The sequence below is a fragment of the Microtus oregoni genome, unplaced genomic scaffold, assembly GCF_018167655.1.
Source record: "Microtus oregoni isolate MIOR12 unplaced genomic scaffold, Mior012 000003F_ref0000135, whole genome shotgun sequence".
Lineage (NCBI taxonomy): Eukaryota > Metazoa > Chordata > Mammalia > Rodentia > Cricetidae > Microtus > Microtus oregoni.
The window spans coordinates 41,013,510-41,034,506 of NW_024543062.1; the positions used below are offsets into that span (position 1 = coordinate 41,013,510).

Below are 20,997 nucleotides of genomic sequence, written 5' to 3' on the forward strand. Positions count from 1 at the left end.
ACATACCTGTCCCCTCAGTCTGCTTTAGGACACTCACCCTAAAAGTAAGGGAGGAGACTCCTGACAGTTAAAATTCTGCAGTGACTACCCACGCTGGTGTAGTACGAAAGGAATCACGCAAACTGTCCCATTGTCAGCCTTTTCATCAGACCAAATTCAAGGTTATCTTCAGTCACAAGAAAGCGTGTTAAAACAGGTGCACACTCATCTTGAATTCATGCTTTCTTCTCTAAATTTAACAGCTGAGTGGTGTACCTTTTCAGGTCTATTTCGTGAGTAGGCTGAAGGGTGAATTAATTTTCACTATCATTACACACTGTATGCTGGTAGTAGAGACACTAGAAGATGGTATGATTTTATAATCACCAAGAGAATGCAAAGTACTAGCTTTACTACATCTGCATTTTTAAGGTTTATAATAAAACATGAACTTGTCACTTCACAAAAGCCTCATGGGGGAAAAAAAACATGGAGCACTCCGCCTAGGTTATCTCGAAGGCCCTTTGTGATTGATCCTAAATGCCCTGGGTCTTTGGGTATATCCAATCATCAGTGAATCACAATGCTCAATTTGAGTTCTAGGATACTGCATGACATTAACTTTCAAGCAAGGAGGGAAGGGAAATCTCCCTTCTTAAAGTGGAAAAGCCTGACATCCTAATCAATATCTTTCAAAAGACCTGATCCACAAAAATAAGCTTTTAATCTAGTTTTACTGCAACCGAAACCGAGCCCCAGCCTCCACTAAGTCACCTTCCTTAACCGGCTCATTGGGCCTAATTAAACTGCTCTCAAAATTCCGTAAAAATTCTTCCATTTTTGCGACATGTGGATTCCTATGTACTAAATATGTGTTTAAATAACTCCTTTAGACACCGTTAAGGCCTATAGTAAAGACCTATGATTACCAGACCCAACTCTGGAAGCAGAAGTCAAGCCCCTTAGGAAAGCTTTTCGTGGTTTGTTAAAGGCTTGGCCAGGCGATCCCAGGCCTTTTACCCAGATGACCAGTGTTAGGTCAGTTAATTAATAGGTCTCCATAGATTTTTTTTTTCTGAGAATACAAAGTTCTCTAAGTAGGAGCCAAAAGACCTACTCGAACTTTTTAACTGGCACACACTAAGCATGAAAAGTCCCTTATGGCATAGACTTTAAGCAGGCTGACAGACTAGGAAACTGCCCACCCAGGGCTAGACTGCGGCTGACAGGCCCTTCTAGCGCTTCCTTTTTCTTTTGCACCTAGTGCCCACAATGCTCAAAGCCCAAAGCGTCCCACAAGCCTCCTCATCCGAGGTCTCGGGTCAGAGAGCTCCCCGTCTTCCGTGGCAACTCGTGCACGTAGAGACTTCTAGAGCATTCTGTTATGGCGGGCAGCTTGTTTGTGTATGAGGGTGACTGGAGCGGAGTCGCCCAAGAAAACGAAGAGGTTAGCCGTGGCGAGAGCCGTGGCGTGGTTATTCCGGGACACCTACACGAGGCTGGGGTCGGAGCTGGATTCGGGGGCCTCCGAGGGCGGGGCCGCTGGTTCGCATCTCCGAGCCTTACCTGGGCCCTGGAGCCCGCAAAGTTGCACGCCTCCACCTCCGCGTCCTCGGGCTCCACGCGGAGCGCGCTGCGGAGCCTTTCCAGGTGCTCCCTCAGGGTGACCCGCTGGTGGAAGGAGAAAGCCGGGTGCAGCGAAGCCATGGTGAAGAGCAGCAGCAGTTCCTCCTGGGCCCTGAAGCCAAGCCCGCCTCCAGTCCCGAGCTCGGCGCAGCCGCCGCCTTCCGGGCCGAGACCGTCCTTCTTCGCGTCCTGCTCGCCATCGCCACCCGGCTCGTCCTCCACACTGCCACGCGAGCCCTCGGCCCGAGTCGCGCGGAGGCTCCTGAGCACCGCGTCCACCTGAGGCAGGAGGCGGTGCAGGCGGCCGGCGGCCTCCCGGTTCTCCGAGCCCAGCAGCGCCAGGTACACGATGAGGCGCGAACGCACGGCGGGTTCTCTGAAATCAGCCAGCGACCCTGGGTCCGAGAGGCCGTTGGCCTTGGCCTCGGAGTCGCGCAGGTAGTGGTAGTCCTTGCGCGCCAAGTCCTCCAGGCACGAGCCGAGGAAGCGCAGCTCCAGCGGGTTGCACAGGTCCAGCAGCCCGCACATGAACTCCAGGCGCTGAGCCGAGCCCAGCACCAGCCCGAACCACTCGTACACCCGCTCCTGCTCGCGCAGCGCCGCCGCGTGCCCGCCGCCGCCCGGCATGCCCGCGCCCGCCGTCGGTCCGTCAGCAACAGGCGGCTCGAGCCCCCGGGGCGGCGACGGCGGCGGCGGCGGCGGGCCTCGCGACAGGCCCGTGGGCGGCGGCGGCGGGCGGCAGTCGCGGCGGCGGCGCGGCGGCGCCTTTGCGCCCGGCCGCGCGTCCGCCTCGGGCTCCTCCGCGTCGGGTGGCGGCTCGCTGGGGTGCGTCGACTTCGGCGGCAGCTTCATCCTGAGCATCCTCGGCTAAGGCGGCGCGGACATGCGAGCGAGGGAGCGGGGGCGGCGGGAGGAGCAGAGAGCCCGGGCGGCGGCGCGGCGGTCAAGAGCGCTGCCCCTCCATGCCGCCGGGGCGGGGCGGGCCGGAGGCGGGTCTCGCCGGCGAGGGGGGCGGCGGCCGGCCAGCGTCGTCGTCCCGGGCCGGAGGCGGGGCGTGCCCGCGGCGGCTCCGCCCCTGGCCGCCGCGCCTGCTGGGGAGCCGGGTGCGGGAGGAGCAAGCCGACCAGCGCGTCCGTCTTCCGCCTCCTTCTCCGCGTCCGCACTGGGCTGGCGGCGACGGCCTGAGCGGTTCCTTCTCGAGCCAGCGGGGGGCACAGCGGCTTGGAGAGGAGGAGGAGCTGCGGGACTGGGCGGAGACGCTGGCGGGCTTCGCGCACTGCACCCCAGCCAATTGACGGCCAGAGCCGGAGTGACGTAAGCTCTCCCGGGCGCCTCCTTCTCTGAGAAGCCACGCCCAGGTCCTGCAAGACTGCAGGGCTCCGGCGGCTCCCGAGCGGTCCTATTGCTCTGTGGGTTCCTGCGGGCTGGGACGGGGTTTGGGACCTTGGGACCGCGGCGGGGTGAGCCGGGGTCGGCGACTAGCGGCTTGGCTTTTCTTGAGGGATCTGGCCCCTGTCCTGGCTGCTGACCATCTCACGTCAGCCGCTGCCGGGGAGCAGGACCCACACGGGTTCCCAGCCTCGGCCTCCTGGTGAACTTGGCGAATCTCAGCCCCTGGAAATTCTCACTTTCTAAAACTTTACCAGGACCGTCGGTGTGGACGCTGAAACGCGGATCCGGGAGCTGAGCTGCCTTGCGAAGCAGTCTGGGGCGGTGAGCGCCGCGCCCAGGCTGGCTGCAAGGTGTTGATTTGGACCGGCTGGTTATCCGGCGGAGGGGAGGGGTGCCTAAGCCTAATGGTTGCTTCTGGCTTGCAAGGTTCAGTATAAGAACACCCTTCTGCCCCAAGTCTATGATTTTTCAGAAACATTTATTGGCTATGTTTTTGTTCCTATCCACGAACATTGGAAATTCTTGTTCTGGTGTGAGTTTTCCATAACGCAAAAAATTTAATAAGATAGATCTTGACAAGGCTTTTAGCTTTTTAAGTAATACTACATTTTTTTATAATTTATTTATTAAAGATTTCTGTCTCTTCCCCGCCACCGCCTCCCATTTCCCTCCCCCTCCCCCAATCAAGCCCCCCCCCCCCCTCAGTCCGAAAAGCAATCAGGGTTCCCTGTCCTGTGGGAAGTCCAAGGAACCCCCACCTCCATCCAGGTCTAGTAAGTTGAGCATCCAAACTGCCTAGGCTCCCACAAAGCCAGTGCGTGGCAATGGGTTTCTGATCCTACTGCACGTAATACTACATTTTTAAGGGTTGGAGTCCCCTAAAATGTTTCTTTAACGGTGATATGCATATACATGTATATACATACATCATGCATATATACGTACACATGTATACACACACAAACACACACGTATGTATATAACCCTGCTCTAAAAAACCATCAAGGGGCTTTAAATCTGCTTAGAGGCTTCAGAGCCATCCTCTCATGCAATCTCTCCTGTGCTGGGGCCTGAACTCCCCTCAGAGTTCCTGCCATGCTGTCTGTCTACCCCATGGCTGTAAATAAATCTTGTGGCCTTGAAGGGGAAAATCAGGAATTTTTTTAAGTATTTTTTTTTAAATCCGTACTGTTTTAAATTAAGACCTCATACTATATAGCCTTGGTAGGGGCGCGAGGAAAGGAAAATGCAGTTAATCAGAGTGCAGGGACACCTACAGGGTAGAATCTTGATTATCTGGCAGCTCCGCAACTTTACCATTCCCAACAAACCTGCAGTAACCCTGAGTCAGCTTCAGTGGCAAAACTGGGAAACGGAGAATCACGCAGCACATCTTCACGTTGTCAAGAATAACCAAAAGCTATCCTGGCATCTAATTTTCCGTTTCCTTGAGCTTCCTGGGTATAACTTAAATGCAGTAAAATGTCGACTTCAACTATCAACTGTCCTCCAGTCAACTATTCGTGCTTGGTCTCTGGGTCACATTTCTGAAGCTTAGGATGAGAAGCTTTAAGTGATGAATAATGTGAGACCCCCCACGCACACACTGCTTTGGATGCCTTGTGTAATGAGCAAATGCTGGGCCTCCATATTGAGTTTTACATGTGGCCAAGGCTTTGCATTTTTTACATCTTTACATTTTCCTTGGCATCAAAAAGCTACTTAGTATCAACTCCCAAAGCCCAATCCATGTTTTCATCAGAGTTAAATTTGTAATTAGTAACAATGACTTTTATCTTTCTAGCTTTGGCCATCATTAGAAAACACAGTTGATAATAACAGTTATAAGTAGCATATATGATAGTTTAATGATTCAGTTTATCCTCCACCGGCTTGAGGATTTTCTTCCCATAGGGTGTTTCAGGGCTCTCTCTCACCCTGTGTAAATCACACACTGACGGGTCTAAGTGTTTCTTCCACCCAGTGATAATAATAGAACACACTGAGCAAGGGTGAAGGATGGCTGCCATACTTGTAAGGGAGAGCCCAGGGCAAAAGAGGAGTGTGCTCATGGGGAAACTACCCATGTGAAGCTAATGACACTGTAGAAACACTTTCTCCCACCTGGTTGCAAAGACCTGCTCTAAATTCCCAGTTATTTTGTGCTCCAGGTGTAATCAGGTCAGACGGGACATAGTAATGATGAGTGTGTGGTTGTGATGGTGGAACTTGTTTGTCAGAGACGTGTTTCTGAACCAGTCCTTCAGGGTAATTCTTCAAGACGGACTGAAGGGGAAAGACCCTCCCTTATGGTGGCACCTGGTTATGGGAGGCAGCATCTGCCAGAAAGTGACCCAGATAAAAGGTGGATTGAGAGGATCGCTGCCTGCCTGCCTTTCCTGTGTCTCTGCTGAGCATCTCCTCTACTCCCGCCCCTGCTGCTGTCTCCTTCCCTGACACCTGAGTCCAGTTTTACCCTTCTAGTGGGAACTGAAGATCAGCAGCTCTCCGGGCATTCTAGTACTTAATTGCCAGATTGGGACTGCTGAGCAATGTGTCTCTGGACTGAGAAACTACTTGCTTCTTAGCCTCTCCAGCATGGAGATAGTCGTTAACTATCTGGTAATGCCATACTGTATAATCCAGTCCAGTAAATGTTTTAGTACACATTTTATTGGTTCTGTTTCTCTGGAGAACCCTGACAAATAGAAGGAGTTAGCCCCTGAAAAGCAGTTTTCAGGTCACATGGTATTATTGTGTCTTGTCCTTAAGTTGCTCTTGATACTCATTTAGTATGACATGAAAGTGCTATTATATTTTAACATTCAAGTGTAAATAGAGACTGCTCGTTTGTTTCCTGGCCACCCAGACCTATATTATGCAGAAACTATATTAATTACAACACTGCTTGGCCTATTAGCTCAGGATTCTTATTAATTAACTCTTACATCTCTTTTTGTTTGTTTGTTTGTTTGTTTTTTGAGACAGGGTTTCTCTGTAGCTTTGGAGCCTGTCCTGGAACTAGCTCTTGTAGATCAGACTGGCCTCGAACTCACAGAGATCTGCCTACCTCTGTCTCCTAAGTGCTGGGATTAAAGGCCACCACCGCCCGGCTAACTCTTACATCTTAAATTAACCCATTTCTATTAATCTGTGTATCACCACGAGACTGTGGCTTACTGGCAAGGGTCTGGCATCTGTCTCCTTTAGCAGCTACATGGCATCTTCCTGACTCCACCTATTCTCTCTCTCTCTCTCTCTCTCTCTCTCTCTATATATATATATATATATATATATATATATATCTTTCAACCTGCAATATTCTGCCCTGCCATAGGCCAATAATACCAACACATATACAGAAGGACATCCTACATCATCTCCCCTTATCTGTCTAAATAAAAAGGAAGGTTTTACCATAGTAAAATTACATATAGCAAAACAGATATTAAGAATTAGTCTTACAATATTTAGTTTACATTTATCAAATTAAGGAAAATACTCTATCATCTAGCCTATCTTTGTGAGTTTAAAGTTTTATATCTAATTTTATCACAACTAAGGGAAACTATAATTCTCTGTCTTCAACTCTTCAAAGACCCCAGAAGGATATAATATTACCTAAAAAAACAGGAAGTACATTGTAAGCAACTTCTAAAGTTCTAGAAATGACAGAGAATTCTCACTGTCTGGACAGTCTCCCAATATTCTTCTGTATTATTGAGGCATCCATCTTCAGCCCACAAGCCCATAGTATCTAGGAGACTTTTCCATGAAGCAGGAAATTTGAAGATCTGTTTTACCTTATAATGGTGAAGTTCATCAGTCACTTTCTTCTGTGTCCTGCAGAATGTCTGGCAGTTTCTTTCATGAAGCAGGAACCCCGAGGGGCTGTTTCACCTTCTTTAGGCAAGGTTAGCAGTCATTTTTCTGTGGGACCTGCATGTTCAGTTGATACAGCATAACATCAAGCAGTCCAGGCAAGAGCAGTTTCTTGCCCAAATGGTTAGCCTTGTCACATTGAAGGCAAATTCCATAACATGTTTCTTTGAGGCCCATCAACCTCTCTGAAGTAAACTGGTGCTTCCAGAAGCAGACATGTCTCATTGTCAAAAAAAAGTCTGAGTTCTTTTAAATGCCATATTCTGTAGGTCTTGGAAGCATTGAAGATTATGTAGAAAACCAAACTGTCATGACTACAAGTTTGACCATTATAAATGACTATTAATCTGTAGTTTTTAATTATACATTACATTTTTTTTTTTTAGTTTTTTGAGACAGGGTTTCTCTGTGGTTTTGGAGCCTGTCCTGAAACTAGCTCTGTAGACCAGGCTGGTCTCGAACTCACAGAGATCCATCTGCCTCTGCCTCCCGAGTGCTGGGATTAAAGGCGTGCTCCACCATTGCCTGGCTACATTACATTTTTTAATGAGCTGCATAAACATAATGCCTTAAACAAGAGTATAAATATACATATAACAAAATGGATGTTGTTAGAATCAATAAACCAAGATCCCCCAATGTAAACTATTCATCTCTATATCATTGCCCCCTTATTATTATTATTATTTAGAAATTGACTAGGACCATCTAACTATACCCAATTCCTTTTAAATAAAAACAAACACTTACATAAACAATCATTTTGGGAATTGGGCATCGTTTTCTTCAAACTGTGTCCTGTTGGTTGTTGGTTCCCAGCCTTTTAGCCCCAAAATAATCACACAGAAACTGTATTAATTATTGGCTAACTCTTACATATTAATTTAACTCATCTCCATTAATCTGTGTAGTGCCGTGTGGCTGTGGCTTACCAGGTAAAGTTCCAGCGTCTGTCTCTGGTGAGACTCCATGGCTTCTCTCTGACTCCGCCCTTTTTTCTCCCAGCATTCAGTTCCATCTTCCCCGCCTACCTAAGTTCTGCCCTGCTATAGCTCCAAAGCAGTTCCTTTATTTATTAATGGTAATAACAGCATACAGAGGGAAATCCCACATCATTCGGCAAAGTATTTTTAGGGTTCTCGGAGACCTTTTGGGGGTTCTTGTTCCATCAAACCACATTAGCCTGGAAGGAATCCACAAGTTCTCATCTTCTGTGGAAACAAACGTGTGGATTTGTTGTTTCCAAAGCAACAAATCCTTAGACTCAAATTTTGAAGTCAAGATACTTTTATGTTGGTTTAACTTAGCAGTCTCCAGAATCAAATGTCTCTCTGCAGTCAAAAAGTTCAAAGAAAACACAATATTCTATGTAATCCAGATTCTCTATGTGTATCCCATCTTTACATGGCTTATTTTTCTTTACTCCTTTAATCTCTGACTGCCTGTATTCTTTTATATTACTTCTACTGTCTCTTTAAAGACTTTATTTTTAAAAACTATTTTTGTAAACCTCTGTACTCTTTTTCTTCTCTCTCCCAAGCCTACATACATTTTTTTTAAAACACACTATGACCTGTTCAGAGGTTTATTTCTGTTTGAATCTGTCTTTATTGCATATCTGTAATAATTTTCTGACCAGGAGTGTCTTTTTTTTTTAATTGCTAAACGAGTCTGGCTGGACCAGCTCGGCTGTTGGCTCTTCCTAGTCCAACATGGCAGAGGCATGTTCATTGCCTCTGTGAGTCATGCTCTCCACCTCAGCATCAGGGATGCAGCAGGTGCAGCATGCTGCTCACAAAACCCATTCAAATGCTTGGCCTCTGGAAAGAGCTGCCAGAGTTATTTGTGCTGCCAGCACAAACCAGGGAACCAGGAAGCCATTTCTTAAAGGAGCCGTGCCTCTGCTTGCAGCCTACAAACAGGGCCTATCTGGAAAAAAAAAAAAAAAAGGTGTGGCTACCAAGAAGCTGTGCTTGGCTCCCATTTTTGTGAGTCTAGAAGTACTTTTTTTTAAAGCTTTCTTAGGCTTTACGTGGATGTTCATTCTGGAATGTTGGATGTAATTTTGTAAAAGGAGACTGTTTGTCTCCTGAATAATCACATAGAAACTATATTAATTACAACACTGCTTGGCCTATTGGCTCAGGATTTTTATTAACCAACTCTTATATCTTAAATTAGCCCATTTCTATTAATCTGTGTATCACCACGAGACTGTGGCTTACTGGCAAGGGTCTGTCTGTCTCCTTTAGCAGCTACAAGGCATCAGCTCTGCCTACTCTCCAGACTGGCTATATTCTTCCGGCTATATTCTGCCTTACCATTGGCCAAAGCAGCTTTACTTATTAACCAATAAAAGAAACACATATACATAAAGACATCCCACATCATTCAAGTTTGTATTTCTCTGCAATAAGAAACTAGGCTTTAAGGGAAGGCTGTACTTTGAATTTAGATGCTAGCAATGATGGAAGGACTTTTAAATCCCACCTTTCACAGTTGGGTTACAGCTAGTAATTTTACCCAAACCCCAAATAGCTGAGTGGTTCAGAATAAACTGAAATACTTGACATTTTCTGCTCTATAAAAGGATATATTGGGGTCTGGATGGTTCAGCAGCTAAGCGTGTGTACTTCTCTTGCACAGGACCCAAGTTCAGGAGTTTAGCTCCCAGCACCCACATCAGGAGACTCACATTGCCTGTAACTTCAGCCCCAGGGGATCTGATGCCTCGGTCGTCCATGTGGTCTATGCTCACATGCACAGACATATATGTACCTGTAATTTAAAGGACGGTATGTTTAAGCACTCTGCCTAGCTAAGACTAAGATATTATCCAAAACATCCAGTCTGACTCATATCTAAAGTCATGTAAATCAAGAATATTGACCTACTGATCTTCTAACATGTTTCTTCCTCCACTGGATATCTTTTTAAAGATTTGTTCTCACTATGTAGCTTGGCTGGACTTGAATTCACATATAGTAGGATTATAAGTGAGTCACCAAGCACACTTGGGTAGGATGTAAATGTCAATTGACTGGCCATGTTTTATTCAGCTTCATATTTTACCAGCTGTTAACCTGCTCCTCCCACTTAGCACATGTTAGATATTTCTAAATGATTATGAAATAAACAGATGAATGAACAGTAAAACAGATGTAAAGTTCAGAAGTTTCTCAGGCATTGAACTTTCTTCCATGTCTAACAGGAAAGACAAAACGTACATACCAGCATCTTCAAGCCAGGCCTCGGGTTCTTTTTTACTCCCCTTGCCGAAGTTGTGTGTCTACCCTTGATCAATTCCTGGGTCCAGGTATGTGGAGTAAGTTTCTTCAGAATTATAAGGATCCCCAGAAAAGACAGCAAGGATCGTCGCCAAAGGAGGAAGGGAAGCATAGGTGCCAAGGAAGCAAATTCATATGGCAGTGTCACTTTAGCCTGCCCTTTTTTATCATATAAATTGTCATAAGTATATTTCAGAAACAATTCTCTGTTTGACCAGGTCACACACAGCATTATACCTGGATGTTAATTTTAAAAATATTTTTGAAAAGTTGATCAAAAGATCTTGAAAATAATACAAGCCAATTATTTCTTGAGATACATCTTAAAATTACATATTAAAATTTAAAGATAACTTTTTGTCAGGGTTTCAAAAATACAAGGCAGTTGAGAAAAAAAATCACAAGTATTGTTTCTGTGGTGGCATTTTCAGTGGTAGCTTGGGACTCTGTGTCCCACTGTGGTGGAAGACACCCTTGTGGGGAGCCTAGCCTTGAACTGAACTCTGTATCCCTGGATTTTTAAATTCTGTTTGTCAGAAGGATTCTGTGAGCCTAACTCGATAAGAATAACTATGTTCTCACACACTAGAACTTTTGGGAAAATTAAATCTGTTATCTTTGACTGTTGAGAAGTAAACTTGATTCTAAAGTGGTTTGGTTTGGAAAAGCTCGTAAAACTACTGACTTCTGTTAGGAATCCACAAATCTAAAATTCTGCTACTTAGTTTGAAATCAGTCATGTCACAGGACAGACGAACTCCAACTTACTAAGTCTGGGAGACTTTGAATGTCAAAAATAATGCAATAATATTAATAGATTTAAAAAAAATCTAGCCCTTGGTAGTATAGGAGGCGCAGGCGCTGGGAAAGGTAATCACAGGTAACATTGTGTAATTGTCATTATTGTGATTATTGGTTCAGCATCACCTCAGCTAAAAACAGAAAAAGACTAGAGAGAAGGCTCAGCAATTCACACTGCTTGTGCTTGCAGAAGGTGCAGGCTCAGTCTCTGTCGTCCAATGGCAGCTTACTTGTCTCCATAACTTCCGTGGAAGTTCTGATGCCCCCTTCTGACCTCCACAGGCACCAGGTACGTGCAGCACAGACAGACATAGAAGCAAAACATTTGTATAGGTAAGTAAATCTAAAAACTATTTTAAAACAAAGAAAATAGATCTTATGGGACTAAAGCTAAGGAATGCCATCAAAGCCAGGACGTCACAGACAGCATTAGCAACAATGGAAAACTAATATTTATTTTTTGTCATGTCAAGGGTGCTACTAGAAATACACATATCTTATATTGTTGTCAAAATATGTAAAATGAATCTAATTGTGAGGAAATAAGATTAACTTAGACTTTGGGACATTATTTGGGATCACCTCGTTATTTAAAAATATCAACACTATCAAAGCAACTATAGGATACTCTTCTAGATGAAAGGATTCTCAAGAGATATAACAATTGATTTTATTGGTTCCTTAGATTAAAAACCTAAAAGAATTTGGGGGTAATTAGGTAATTTGACTATGAGTTTATTAGACACTTTTTGCCACAATACTGACTTTTTTAGTTAAAGTAATAACATGGTGGCTTATAGGTTAAAATCTGCAAGAAATATATACAGAAGCACCGAAGGTTGAAATGCTGTGATGTGTACAATTTATCTTCAGATAGCTCAGGAAAATAGTAGAAAAGGCAAAGTAAATCTGATAAAACATTAACTCAATCTAAGAGGGGTAAACAATGTACTGTTTCAGTTTTCTGTCAGCGTGAAGTTTTTCAAAAAAAATGGAAAAACTAGAGATCCCAGAGGATTTCTGAAAACTGCATGAGGCCGCACACCATGTCCACACGATTCACTCAGTAACAGTCCATGTGATCATAACACAGTGGGACCCTTCCTACCACTTAGGAATGTCATTGCTGTTGTAATGGCAACACAATGCATTCCTGACTTGTTTGTGATGATTCTGGTATAATAATCCCATGGTGCTGCTCACCATACGAAAGGGTAACACATGTATGCAGTGTGCCCAGCGCTTGACGATGATGATAAGTGATTGCTCCTGTACTGTAATTTGTAGTTACTTTGGAATGCCCCACTTACACATAAAAAGAGTACCATGACACACTTGCCCCAGACTCATGCTTATTGTGTCTGTTGGTTGTATTAAGAAGTCATCTGAATGCATTCCATGGCATGTAAACAGTAGCATCAGCTAGCCATGCATTTTTCAGAATATTATCTTTGTTGTTAAGTGTGCTTTGCCACAGTATACAATATGCAAGTACAGTTTAACACATACAGAGTTGTTTAATTAACTGATTTTCTAAATGGGACAAAGCATTATCCAAAGTCCCTTCAAAACTAAGATATAAGATTTGTAAAAAGGTTTAGAAACAGAGAACCGTTTTTCTGAATGTGTTACCTCAACTTATTGACCTTTTAAAACCTGTAGGGAGTAAAGCTTGTCAGACCAACTGGTCATGGCTTGCAGACTCACCAGGTGTCCCAAGAATACGTTTGTCAACTTGTTACAAAAAAAAAAAAAAAAAAAAAAAACCTGAGACAGAGCCAAGTCCAAGCAAGGTCACCCTCAGCAGAAACCTTAAGGGAGGCTGGAGAAAAATCATAGCACTCAAATGCCCAGCCGAGTGCTGAGTGGCTGCCATCCTGTTTGGACTAGCAGAATGAAATTATCTTCATTAGTTGAAGGTCTTATCTGCCTTCTTTCAAAAGAGATTCAGGAGGCTGCTTGTCCTCTGCAACTAGGAAAGTGGATAGCGTGTGCACAGTAAGGTAGATTGTAACATGAGGGCCTGCTTGTTGGGGTTTCTGTCCTGCCCAATTCCCACAGCCAGTAAGCCCCCAAAGAAATTACACAGAGGTCTCCGTAAGTTATAAACTGATTGGCCCATTAGCTCAGGCTTCATATTAACTCTTATAACTTATATTAGCCCATTATTTTAGTATATGTTAGCCACATGACTCAGTACCTTTTTCAGTGGGACAGGTCACAACATCCTGCTTCTTCAGTATCTGGACAAGACTGCCAAAAGAGCTTCCTTCTTCCCAGAATACTCCTGTTCTCATTGCCCCACCTCTACTTCCTGTCTGGTTTTCCTGCCTATACTTCCTGCTTGGCTATTGGCCAATCAGCATTTATTTAAAATATAATTGACAGAATATAGATGATTGTCCCACACCACTTCCCCCTCTTTTTTTTAAACAAAGGAAAATGTCCATAGTCTCATTTTGGGGGACTGATGCATAAACTGGCATGCAATACCCACAGAGAGATGACTCCTGAACTTGCCTAAAGGTGAGATGGTCCTTCGAGGTTCCTGCTTCATGAAAAAGTCGCAAGACATTCTGTAGGACACAGAAGAAAGTGACTGACAAACTGCCAATATAGGCAAAACTGTCTTTAAAATTTCTTGCTTCATGGAAAAGACTGCTGGATACTATGGGCCTGTGGGCTGAAGATGGATGCCCCAATGGTACAGAGGAACTTTGGGTGACTGTACAGGCAGTGAGATGTCCCTGTCACTTCTAGAGTTTTGGAAGTTTCTTCTCATTTACTTAGGTAATATTATATCTTTCTGGAGTCTTTGATGGAGTTAAAGAATAGATAGATAGATATAGTTTTCTTTTGTTATGATAAAAGATAAAATAGATATAAATATTGTAAGTAATTTTTGCTTGATAACTGTTTTATTATATGTAATTTTACTATGTTAAGTCTTCCTTTCCTTTTTAAACAGAAAGGGGAAATGGTGTAGGAGGTCCTTCTGTTTGTGTGTTGCTTTCATTGGTTAATTAATAAAGAAGCTGCTTGGCCTGATAGGGCAGAACTTAGGTAGGTGGAGAAGACAGAATTGGATTCTGGGAGGAAGAAAGCAGAGAGAGAGGGAACTGCCATGGAGCTGCCAGAATCAGACATGCTGAACCTTTCCCAGTAAGCCACGACCTCATGGTGAACACAGATTATTAGAAATGGGTTAAACCAAGATGTGAGAGTTGGCCAATGGAAGGCTGGAGTTAATGTTCAAGCAGTAATTTAATTGATACAGTTTCTGTGGGACAGAACAAAGGGCCCATACTCCCTTCAACAGTAGATGGCACACACCTCAGTGTGGACAGCTCCTACATCCGTGGATATAACTTTCTGTCCCTGTAAACACCCACTCTGCCCTGGAGAAGAGTTCCTTCTTTTGGTCTGTCTTTTACTTTCATGAAGAAGTATCTTTCCTCTGTCAAATCTTCACATTGTAATTCTAATTCAGAATTAGTCTTGACTAAGATTCCAGTGTCCCTGTGAGTTACTTTGAGCAGTGGAGGCAGCCTTGTGTCCTATCTTTGCGACAGGGATATTCCCATATTGGAATTGAATAGCATTTTGTTTTACCAGATCTTTATATGTAAGTCAAAGTGACCATTCCCTCTGAGTACTACCAGCTTGGGGAAGTCACATGGCCTTAGTGATGACGCAGACTGTTGTTCACGTTCTTTCAAATTATATAGCATAGTAAATACGATTGATCCCAAACGATACTATAACAATACGACAAGTTGGAACAGGCTGAGACTGTAACTCACTTGAGACAGTAATTCTCTATCGTGCATGAAGACCTGAGTTCAATCTCCAGGATTGCATAAAATCCTGCATCGTGACACTTAGCTGTAACCTTAGCATGTGTAGGAGGCAGGAAGACCAAATTTTCAAGGTTATCCTCAGCTGCATAGTAAATTTGAAGCCAGTCTAGGACACATGAACCCCTTCCCTTTTCTTGAGACAGGGTCTCACTGTGTAGCCCTGGCTAGCCTGGAATTCAGTAAGTAAATAAGGCTGACCTTGAACACACTCCCAAGTGCTGAGACCACACCAAGCCTAAAGCCCTATTTTATTTTATTTTATTTATTTATTTTTAAATATTTATTTATTTATTATGTATACAATATTCTGTCTGTGTGTATGCCTGCAGGCCAGAAGAGGGCCCCAGACCCCATTACAGATGGTTGTGAGCCACCATGTGGTTGCTGGGAATTGAACTCAGGACCTTTGGAAGAGCAGGCAATGCTCTTAACCTCTGAGCCATCTCTCCAGCCCCCTAAAGCCCTATTTTATAAAAATAGTTTTTATATCTTTTTAATATTACCTATCAATTTTAAAGGAATGGTTGCAAACCTTTGCACAAAGATAATACAAATAAATTTACTTAAGTTGTAATAATTTAAAAAAAGTAATTAGATTTACTTTTTTAAATTATTTCTTTTATTTTAGTTCATTTGGAAATTAAAGTCAGCCAATTTATTATTTAGGAAGATATATTCTACATACTCAACTGATTATTATAATCAACTGAAGCTCTGCAAACATAAGCTAAGTAAACATAAACCATATTCTTGCTGTATTCACATAAAAGTTTAGTTTAACATGTGACACTGATTTTACAGTTTGGTTATATTTGAAAGATGAATAGATACCTATTTTGTTGCTAAGCCTCAGATCAAGGTTCATTTTTCTATAGGCCATAGTGGTATTTTAAATTTTCCATCACTCTTTGCAGTGTTGATCGAGTTTTCAGTCTAAGTCTCAAAGGTCTTACTGCTTTTTCTGTTTGTGTTTTTATGAGACAGCTGTAAGATGAAAGGTTTTTTTTACTTTACAGCTGTCTACTGGTTCTCAGATTTAACTGCAAATACACGGTTAGCAAGCTCACGGTGGTGTCCTTGCTGCCCTGCGATTTGGGTGGCCTGCAGAGTCATTCTGATTCTGTCAGAAGACGCTGGAGATGGTGCAAGAAGAGTTAGAAGTGGCAAAAGAACGCTGGGTCATTTGCTGGCCTCTGACCTCTGAGTCCGGGCTGCAGCGGATGACTCAGGCAAGCCTGTCACAAGTAGATGATCATGTGGTGCTAAGTTCAGCCTCACATACAAGGCCAGCTCTTCCAGAGCCCACCCCAGCACACTTTGGCTGCCAGGTCCCAGAAGCATTTAAATTTAAGGTCAAGGGATGCTGCCAGCTTCCTGCTTGCAATAGCTGCGGTAAAAGTGGCTGGATGGCACCCGATGTGCTGCCCTGATGGTTTCTGTTTTCTTCACCCAGCCCTTCGGGCCTGTGTGTTCTTTACTCTGGTGGGTTGAAGAAGTCACAGAAAGGAAGGAAATGACGGCCAAGGGAAAACAATCATTTCCTATAGGAAAACGACTTCCCGAACAGAGCAACCGCAGTGGCATGAATGACCACTTGCAGAATGCCGAACGGTGTCAGTTTACGAGCGAATTTGTGCGGCCTCCCGTCCATCTTCGTGACACTCTTCAGACACGTGCATTGTAGATGAGGAAATGGAGGCTGTGAGGTTAGGCCATTTCCCTGGGTTTTATGCTAGAAAGTAACCCAGGTATCCAAACCCTGATTCACCTTAAAACCAAGCTTCAGCTACTACCCTGTCAAGGATGTGTAAGATACTTTCAATGAAATCAAAAAGTTTAGTGTTTACCATTTATCCTGACTATAAAATCCATATGTATTTACTACTAAAATTTTAACCAAAAGAGCAAAAAATTAGATCAGCCACAGTTCCTCTGCTTGTAGTTTCCTGTGGATTTCATCCCCATGGTACCAGGAAGTGAACTCAGGGTCTCCTACAGGTAGGAAAGCACCTGCCACTGAGTGGTACCCCAGCCCACAAGACCTTTTCAATGCTTTTCTGTGACTCAGTTTGTAGAGGCTTCTGGGGATTTGCACTTGTAGAAAACACTTTACCACTGAGATACATAGCTGACTGGTTGTGTTTCTTTTTTACATTTATTTATTATGTGTGTGCATGTACACATGCATGTCGTGGCCTGCCTGTGGAGGTCAGAGGGCAACTTGTGCGTGTTGATTTTCTCTCCTCTCCATGTGGGTTCCAGGCTTGTTGGCAAGAGGCTCTTACCCACTGAGCCACTGTGCAAGCCCCCGAGGGTTAGTTGTAGAATACATATTCCTCTATAGTTTGGAGGTACCACATTTTTCATTTAAAATTAGATTTCTAGTTTCAATTTTGGATTTTTTGTTAATATACAGAAATATTATTGATTTTGGCATGTTAAAATTTTATTCTGCAGCCTTATTGATTTCTTCAATAGTTCTAGTATTTTCGTGTGTGTGTGTGTGTGTGTGTGTGTGTGTGTGCGCGCGTGCGTGCATGCATGCACGCACGCACATGTGCAAATGTTATTCATGCACATACATTCCTTCAGTTTCATATACCGGATCGTACGTCTATAAGGCTGTTTTTATTAAAATTCTCATCACTATGCCTTTTTTTTTTTTTTTGGCCTTCCCTGAACTTCCTAGAATGTCTAGAACAAAGCAAGCAGAGATGATAAGAACTGATACTTTTGCCTTAGGCACAATGTTACCAGGAGAAACATGGTAACCATTTTGGGAGTCCTTACATGTTTCTGAGACTTTGTACTCATTTCTTTTGTGTGTTTGTGTCTTTCCTTCCATGTGGAAAAGGTTTCCAGATCAGCCATTGTCACAGACTCCCAGCCAGTTTTCAGGGTTGAGGAGCAGCAGGCCTTTCCCTTGAAGCTTTCATGTCCAGCTCCAATGGACCTTCTGACTTAGGGGAAACGCAGAGGGTTTTATGCTTCCCCTAATATTTAAAAATTTGTACTTGTATATATGGGTATTTTTTTTTTGGACCACAGGAGTGCCTGCTGCTCTCAAAGGCCAGAAGAGGGGTGCATGAGACCCTCTGAACCCTCTGGTTGTGAGCAGCCATGTGGTCCTTTGGAGGCTGCGCCCAGTGCTCATGAATCCCCGAGCTATCTTTCCAGCCTGTTTTCTAATCCTAAGTAATGTTGGATTTGGGGGGAAAATGCTTTCTAGTTCTGTTCACATGACTGTGTGTCTTTAAAACTCTATTTTATTAAATGGTATATGGTGTTGAATGACATCCATTAAACCAGCCTTGCATTCCTGGGGTAAACTTCAGTTGGTAGAGTCTGTTTGTACATTACTGCTTTCCCTTTGCTAATATTCTGCTGAGGAGCATAGAAATGGACAATTTTTCCCTTATAATTAGTTCCTCTGAAGTTGTGTGTATGTGTGGATATTTTACTGTCTTCGATTTGGGTACACATTAACAATATCACAGAATAACTTGAAAATATCCCCCTCTTGCTCTGTTTTCTAGGAAAGTTGATATTATTTTTCTTTTGTACATGACTTGTAGAAACTGTCCCTGGAAAAGTAACCAGGCCTTTTAACTGTGAGAGTATTTTAAATTACAAATTCAAGTACTTCACTGTGGGACTGTTCAAATGTTCTATTTCTTGTGGAATTTAGATGGTTAATTTTTTTCTTCATAGGCATTTGTCCACTTCATTTTAGCTATATGATCTGTTTCCATAATGTTCTTTACTATATTTCCTTTACCCTCCCCACTTATTTCATTTTTCAAAATAGGATCTCATTATGTAGCTTTGGCTGTTCTGGGACTCCTCAGTAGACCAGGCTGTCCTCTAACTCAAAGAGATTCACCTGCCTCTGCCCCCTGAGTTCTGGGATTAAAAGCAGGCACCACTGCTGGCTGGCTTCCTTTAAAATTTAATTTTAAAATGTATAAATTCAGTAGTAATGCTACTCCTTCATTCTTGTTTGTGTGTGTATGTGTGTGTGTCTGTCTGACTTCTCATTATTTTTGTCATGAATCCACCTTCAGTTTTTTAAAAATATTTATTTATTTATTTATTATGTATACAATATTCTGTGTGTATGCTTGCAGGCCAGAAGAAGGCATCAGACCCCATTATAGATGGTTGTGAGCCACCATGTGGTTGCTGGGAATTGAACTCAGGATCTTTGGAAGAGCAGGCAATGCTCTTAACCTCTGAGCCATCTCTCCAGCCCCTCCACCTTCAGTTTTTATATATTCTGATATCTCTCAAAACCTTTCTGCCTTCAAATTTTCTCCATTGCTTTTCTGTTTTCTTTCATTGACTCCCTTTCTCAAATCTATTATTTCCCTTTTTTTTATTAGTTTGAGCTCATTTCTCTGTCTTGTTTTGTTTTGAAGATGATTATTCTTTTCTGTGAACAGTGCTACCTCTCGCTGCATTCTCCTGCATGCTGCCTTAGCTACAACCCCTACATTTGATACATTTCTCTCTATTTCACTGAAAGTGTTTCCCTTGAAATACTGACATCGAATGAGCTTGTTGGGCTCATCCTAAAATTCATTTATTCTTTTGTAACATTAATTCTGTTACTGAGACTCCTCAGTGAATTTTTCATTTCACTTTTCAACTATAAATTTTTTTGGTTCTTTTAATGAATTTCTATACTTTTATTAATATTTTCTGTTTGTTGGGATAGTACTGTCATTTCGTTTATTGTCAGCATTGTTTCCTTTTTTAACTGTATTTTGTTTTGTCCACTATCTCTAACATCTGAGTCCCCTCAGTGGTTGTGCCTGTCGTCTTCTCTTTCTCTCCTCTATTTGAGTCATACCACTTCATTTTCTTGAAGTCTGGACACTTAGAGAGTTTATTATAACAGTGTATTTGACTCCAACACCTGCAGTGTGGTTGCTGCTGTGATCCTTCATTCGCTGTCTAATGTTTTCCCTCGTGAGGTCCACAGATGTCATCTTCTTCCACCTTGACTGGAGGTCAGAAGGTCATCTTAATCACACCCTGCAATGGTGCTGCAATGGTACCTGCGGCAGCAATGATGGTCAGCCACCTCTAATGCTGGCCTGACAGGAAAAGCATGGGCAGTTCAGACTTACCTTTGAAACTTAGTAGAAGCAAAAGGTGGACAACAGGAGAGGAAAAAGACTCTTAACTCACCCATCACAGAAACCTCTTCTTGTCTTTTGATTAGAATGGATTTAAGAGACTTGATTTGACAAAGTGTGGGTTTATTGTCAATTTCTTTGCTAGAATTGTGATATTAACTTGTTAATGTTTGTAACTGCTTTAGTTCATGAAGATGCTACTGATCAGAAAAAGGTTTGAGCTTGTCTGAGAATTTTGACACAAGATGTTCTTAGATTTGCTATGTTTAAAAGGTCAATTTTGGGTTTTGACTGTAGCTGTAAACTGTTAGACCAATTTAAAAAAGGATCTCACCTCAGGACATACTTTACTAGGAGATGATACTGTAGCCGTAGGAGCATATGTATAACAGCATTGTCTGCACTCCTTTTCTAGAAGGTACTATAGCCATAGGAGCATGTGTGTAACAGCATTGTCTGCACTCCTTTTCTAGGAGATACTGTAGCCATAGGAGCATGTGTGTAACAGCATTGTCTGCTCTCCTTTTCTAGGAGATACTGTAGCTGTAGGAACATATGTGTATCAAAGCATTGTCTGCTTGCATATGATCATTTCTCTTGACAGAAAATTGGCTGAAAGCTGCACAGCACCTAGCGGTGCTTTCTCCCTTAACCCTTTATTTCCAGAGGCTGGCAGTCAAAGACAGGTAAGATATTTTTCCCTCAGGCAGTCTAAGACAGGACTTACATGAGAGAATGTATATACTGATGAGAGGTGAGTCTGGAAAATGGTAAAAGGACCCGTTAGGCAGGTGCAGTAATCTGTCCTTTAGCAGAAGCACAGGCTTTATTAAATAAAATAAAAAAAGAGGAAATAGTGAGGACCCACAGGTGTGAACCTGTTCCACCTTGACAGGAGGTCAGAGAGTTTGAACTTATCAGTGCTCTCTCAAAATTGTTGACAACAGGTATGACTACAAACAAGAGATTTTTACTTAGGGTGTTAATTAGTATTTTGGTTGTAGAGATGGATCTGTTCTACCTGGACTG

The 20,997-nt window shown here is 43.1% G+C and overlaps 2 protein-coding genes across 6 annotated transcripts in view; one reads left to right on the plus strand and one right to left on the minus strand.

The window, feature by feature from the left end:
• The window catches only part of Zcchc2 (zinc finger CCHC-type containing 2), a 48,753-nt gene extending 46,161 nt beyond the window's left edge, over positions 1-2,592 (minus strand). For 4 of the 5 annotated variants that reach the window (XM_041648366.1, XM_041648365.1, XM_041648363.1 and 1 more), the window contains exon 1: positions 1,546-2,591. In XM_041648366.1, coding sequence (XP_041504300.1) covers positions 1,546-2,466 — 921 coding nt within the window. In that variant the 5' untranslated portion in view covers positions 2,467-2,591. Of the gene's footprint in view, positions 1-1,545 lie in introns of all 5 variants that reach the window. The other variant, XM_041648364.1, reaches the window with a different exon arrangement.
• On the plus strand, positions 2,489-13,525 carry LOC121446044 (translation initiation factor IF-2-like). The gene is made up of 4 exons (XM_041648368.1): positions 2,489-2,919; positions 10,091-10,195; positions 11,250-11,300; positions 13,467-13,525. The coding sequence occupies exons 1-2, from the start codon at positions 2,489-2,491 to the stop codon at positions 10,176-10,178; spliced, it is 519 nt and encodes a 172-aa protein (XP_041504302.1). The 3' UTR covers positions 10,179-10,195; positions 11,250-11,300; positions 13,467-13,525.
• Positions 13,526-20,997: the final 7,472 nt, after the last annotated feature.

Bases quoted from the DNA above. Each gene is read 5' to 3' on its own strand.
- LOC121446044 (XM_041648368.1), top strand. From the start codon at position 2,489: ATGCGAGCGAGGGAGCGGGGGCGGCGGGAGGAGCAGAGAGCCCGGGCG. The intron at 2,920-10,090 runs GTAAGCTCTCCC...CATGTCTAACAG, and splicing joins ACGGCCAGAGCCGGAGTGAC to GAAAGACAAAACGTACATAC.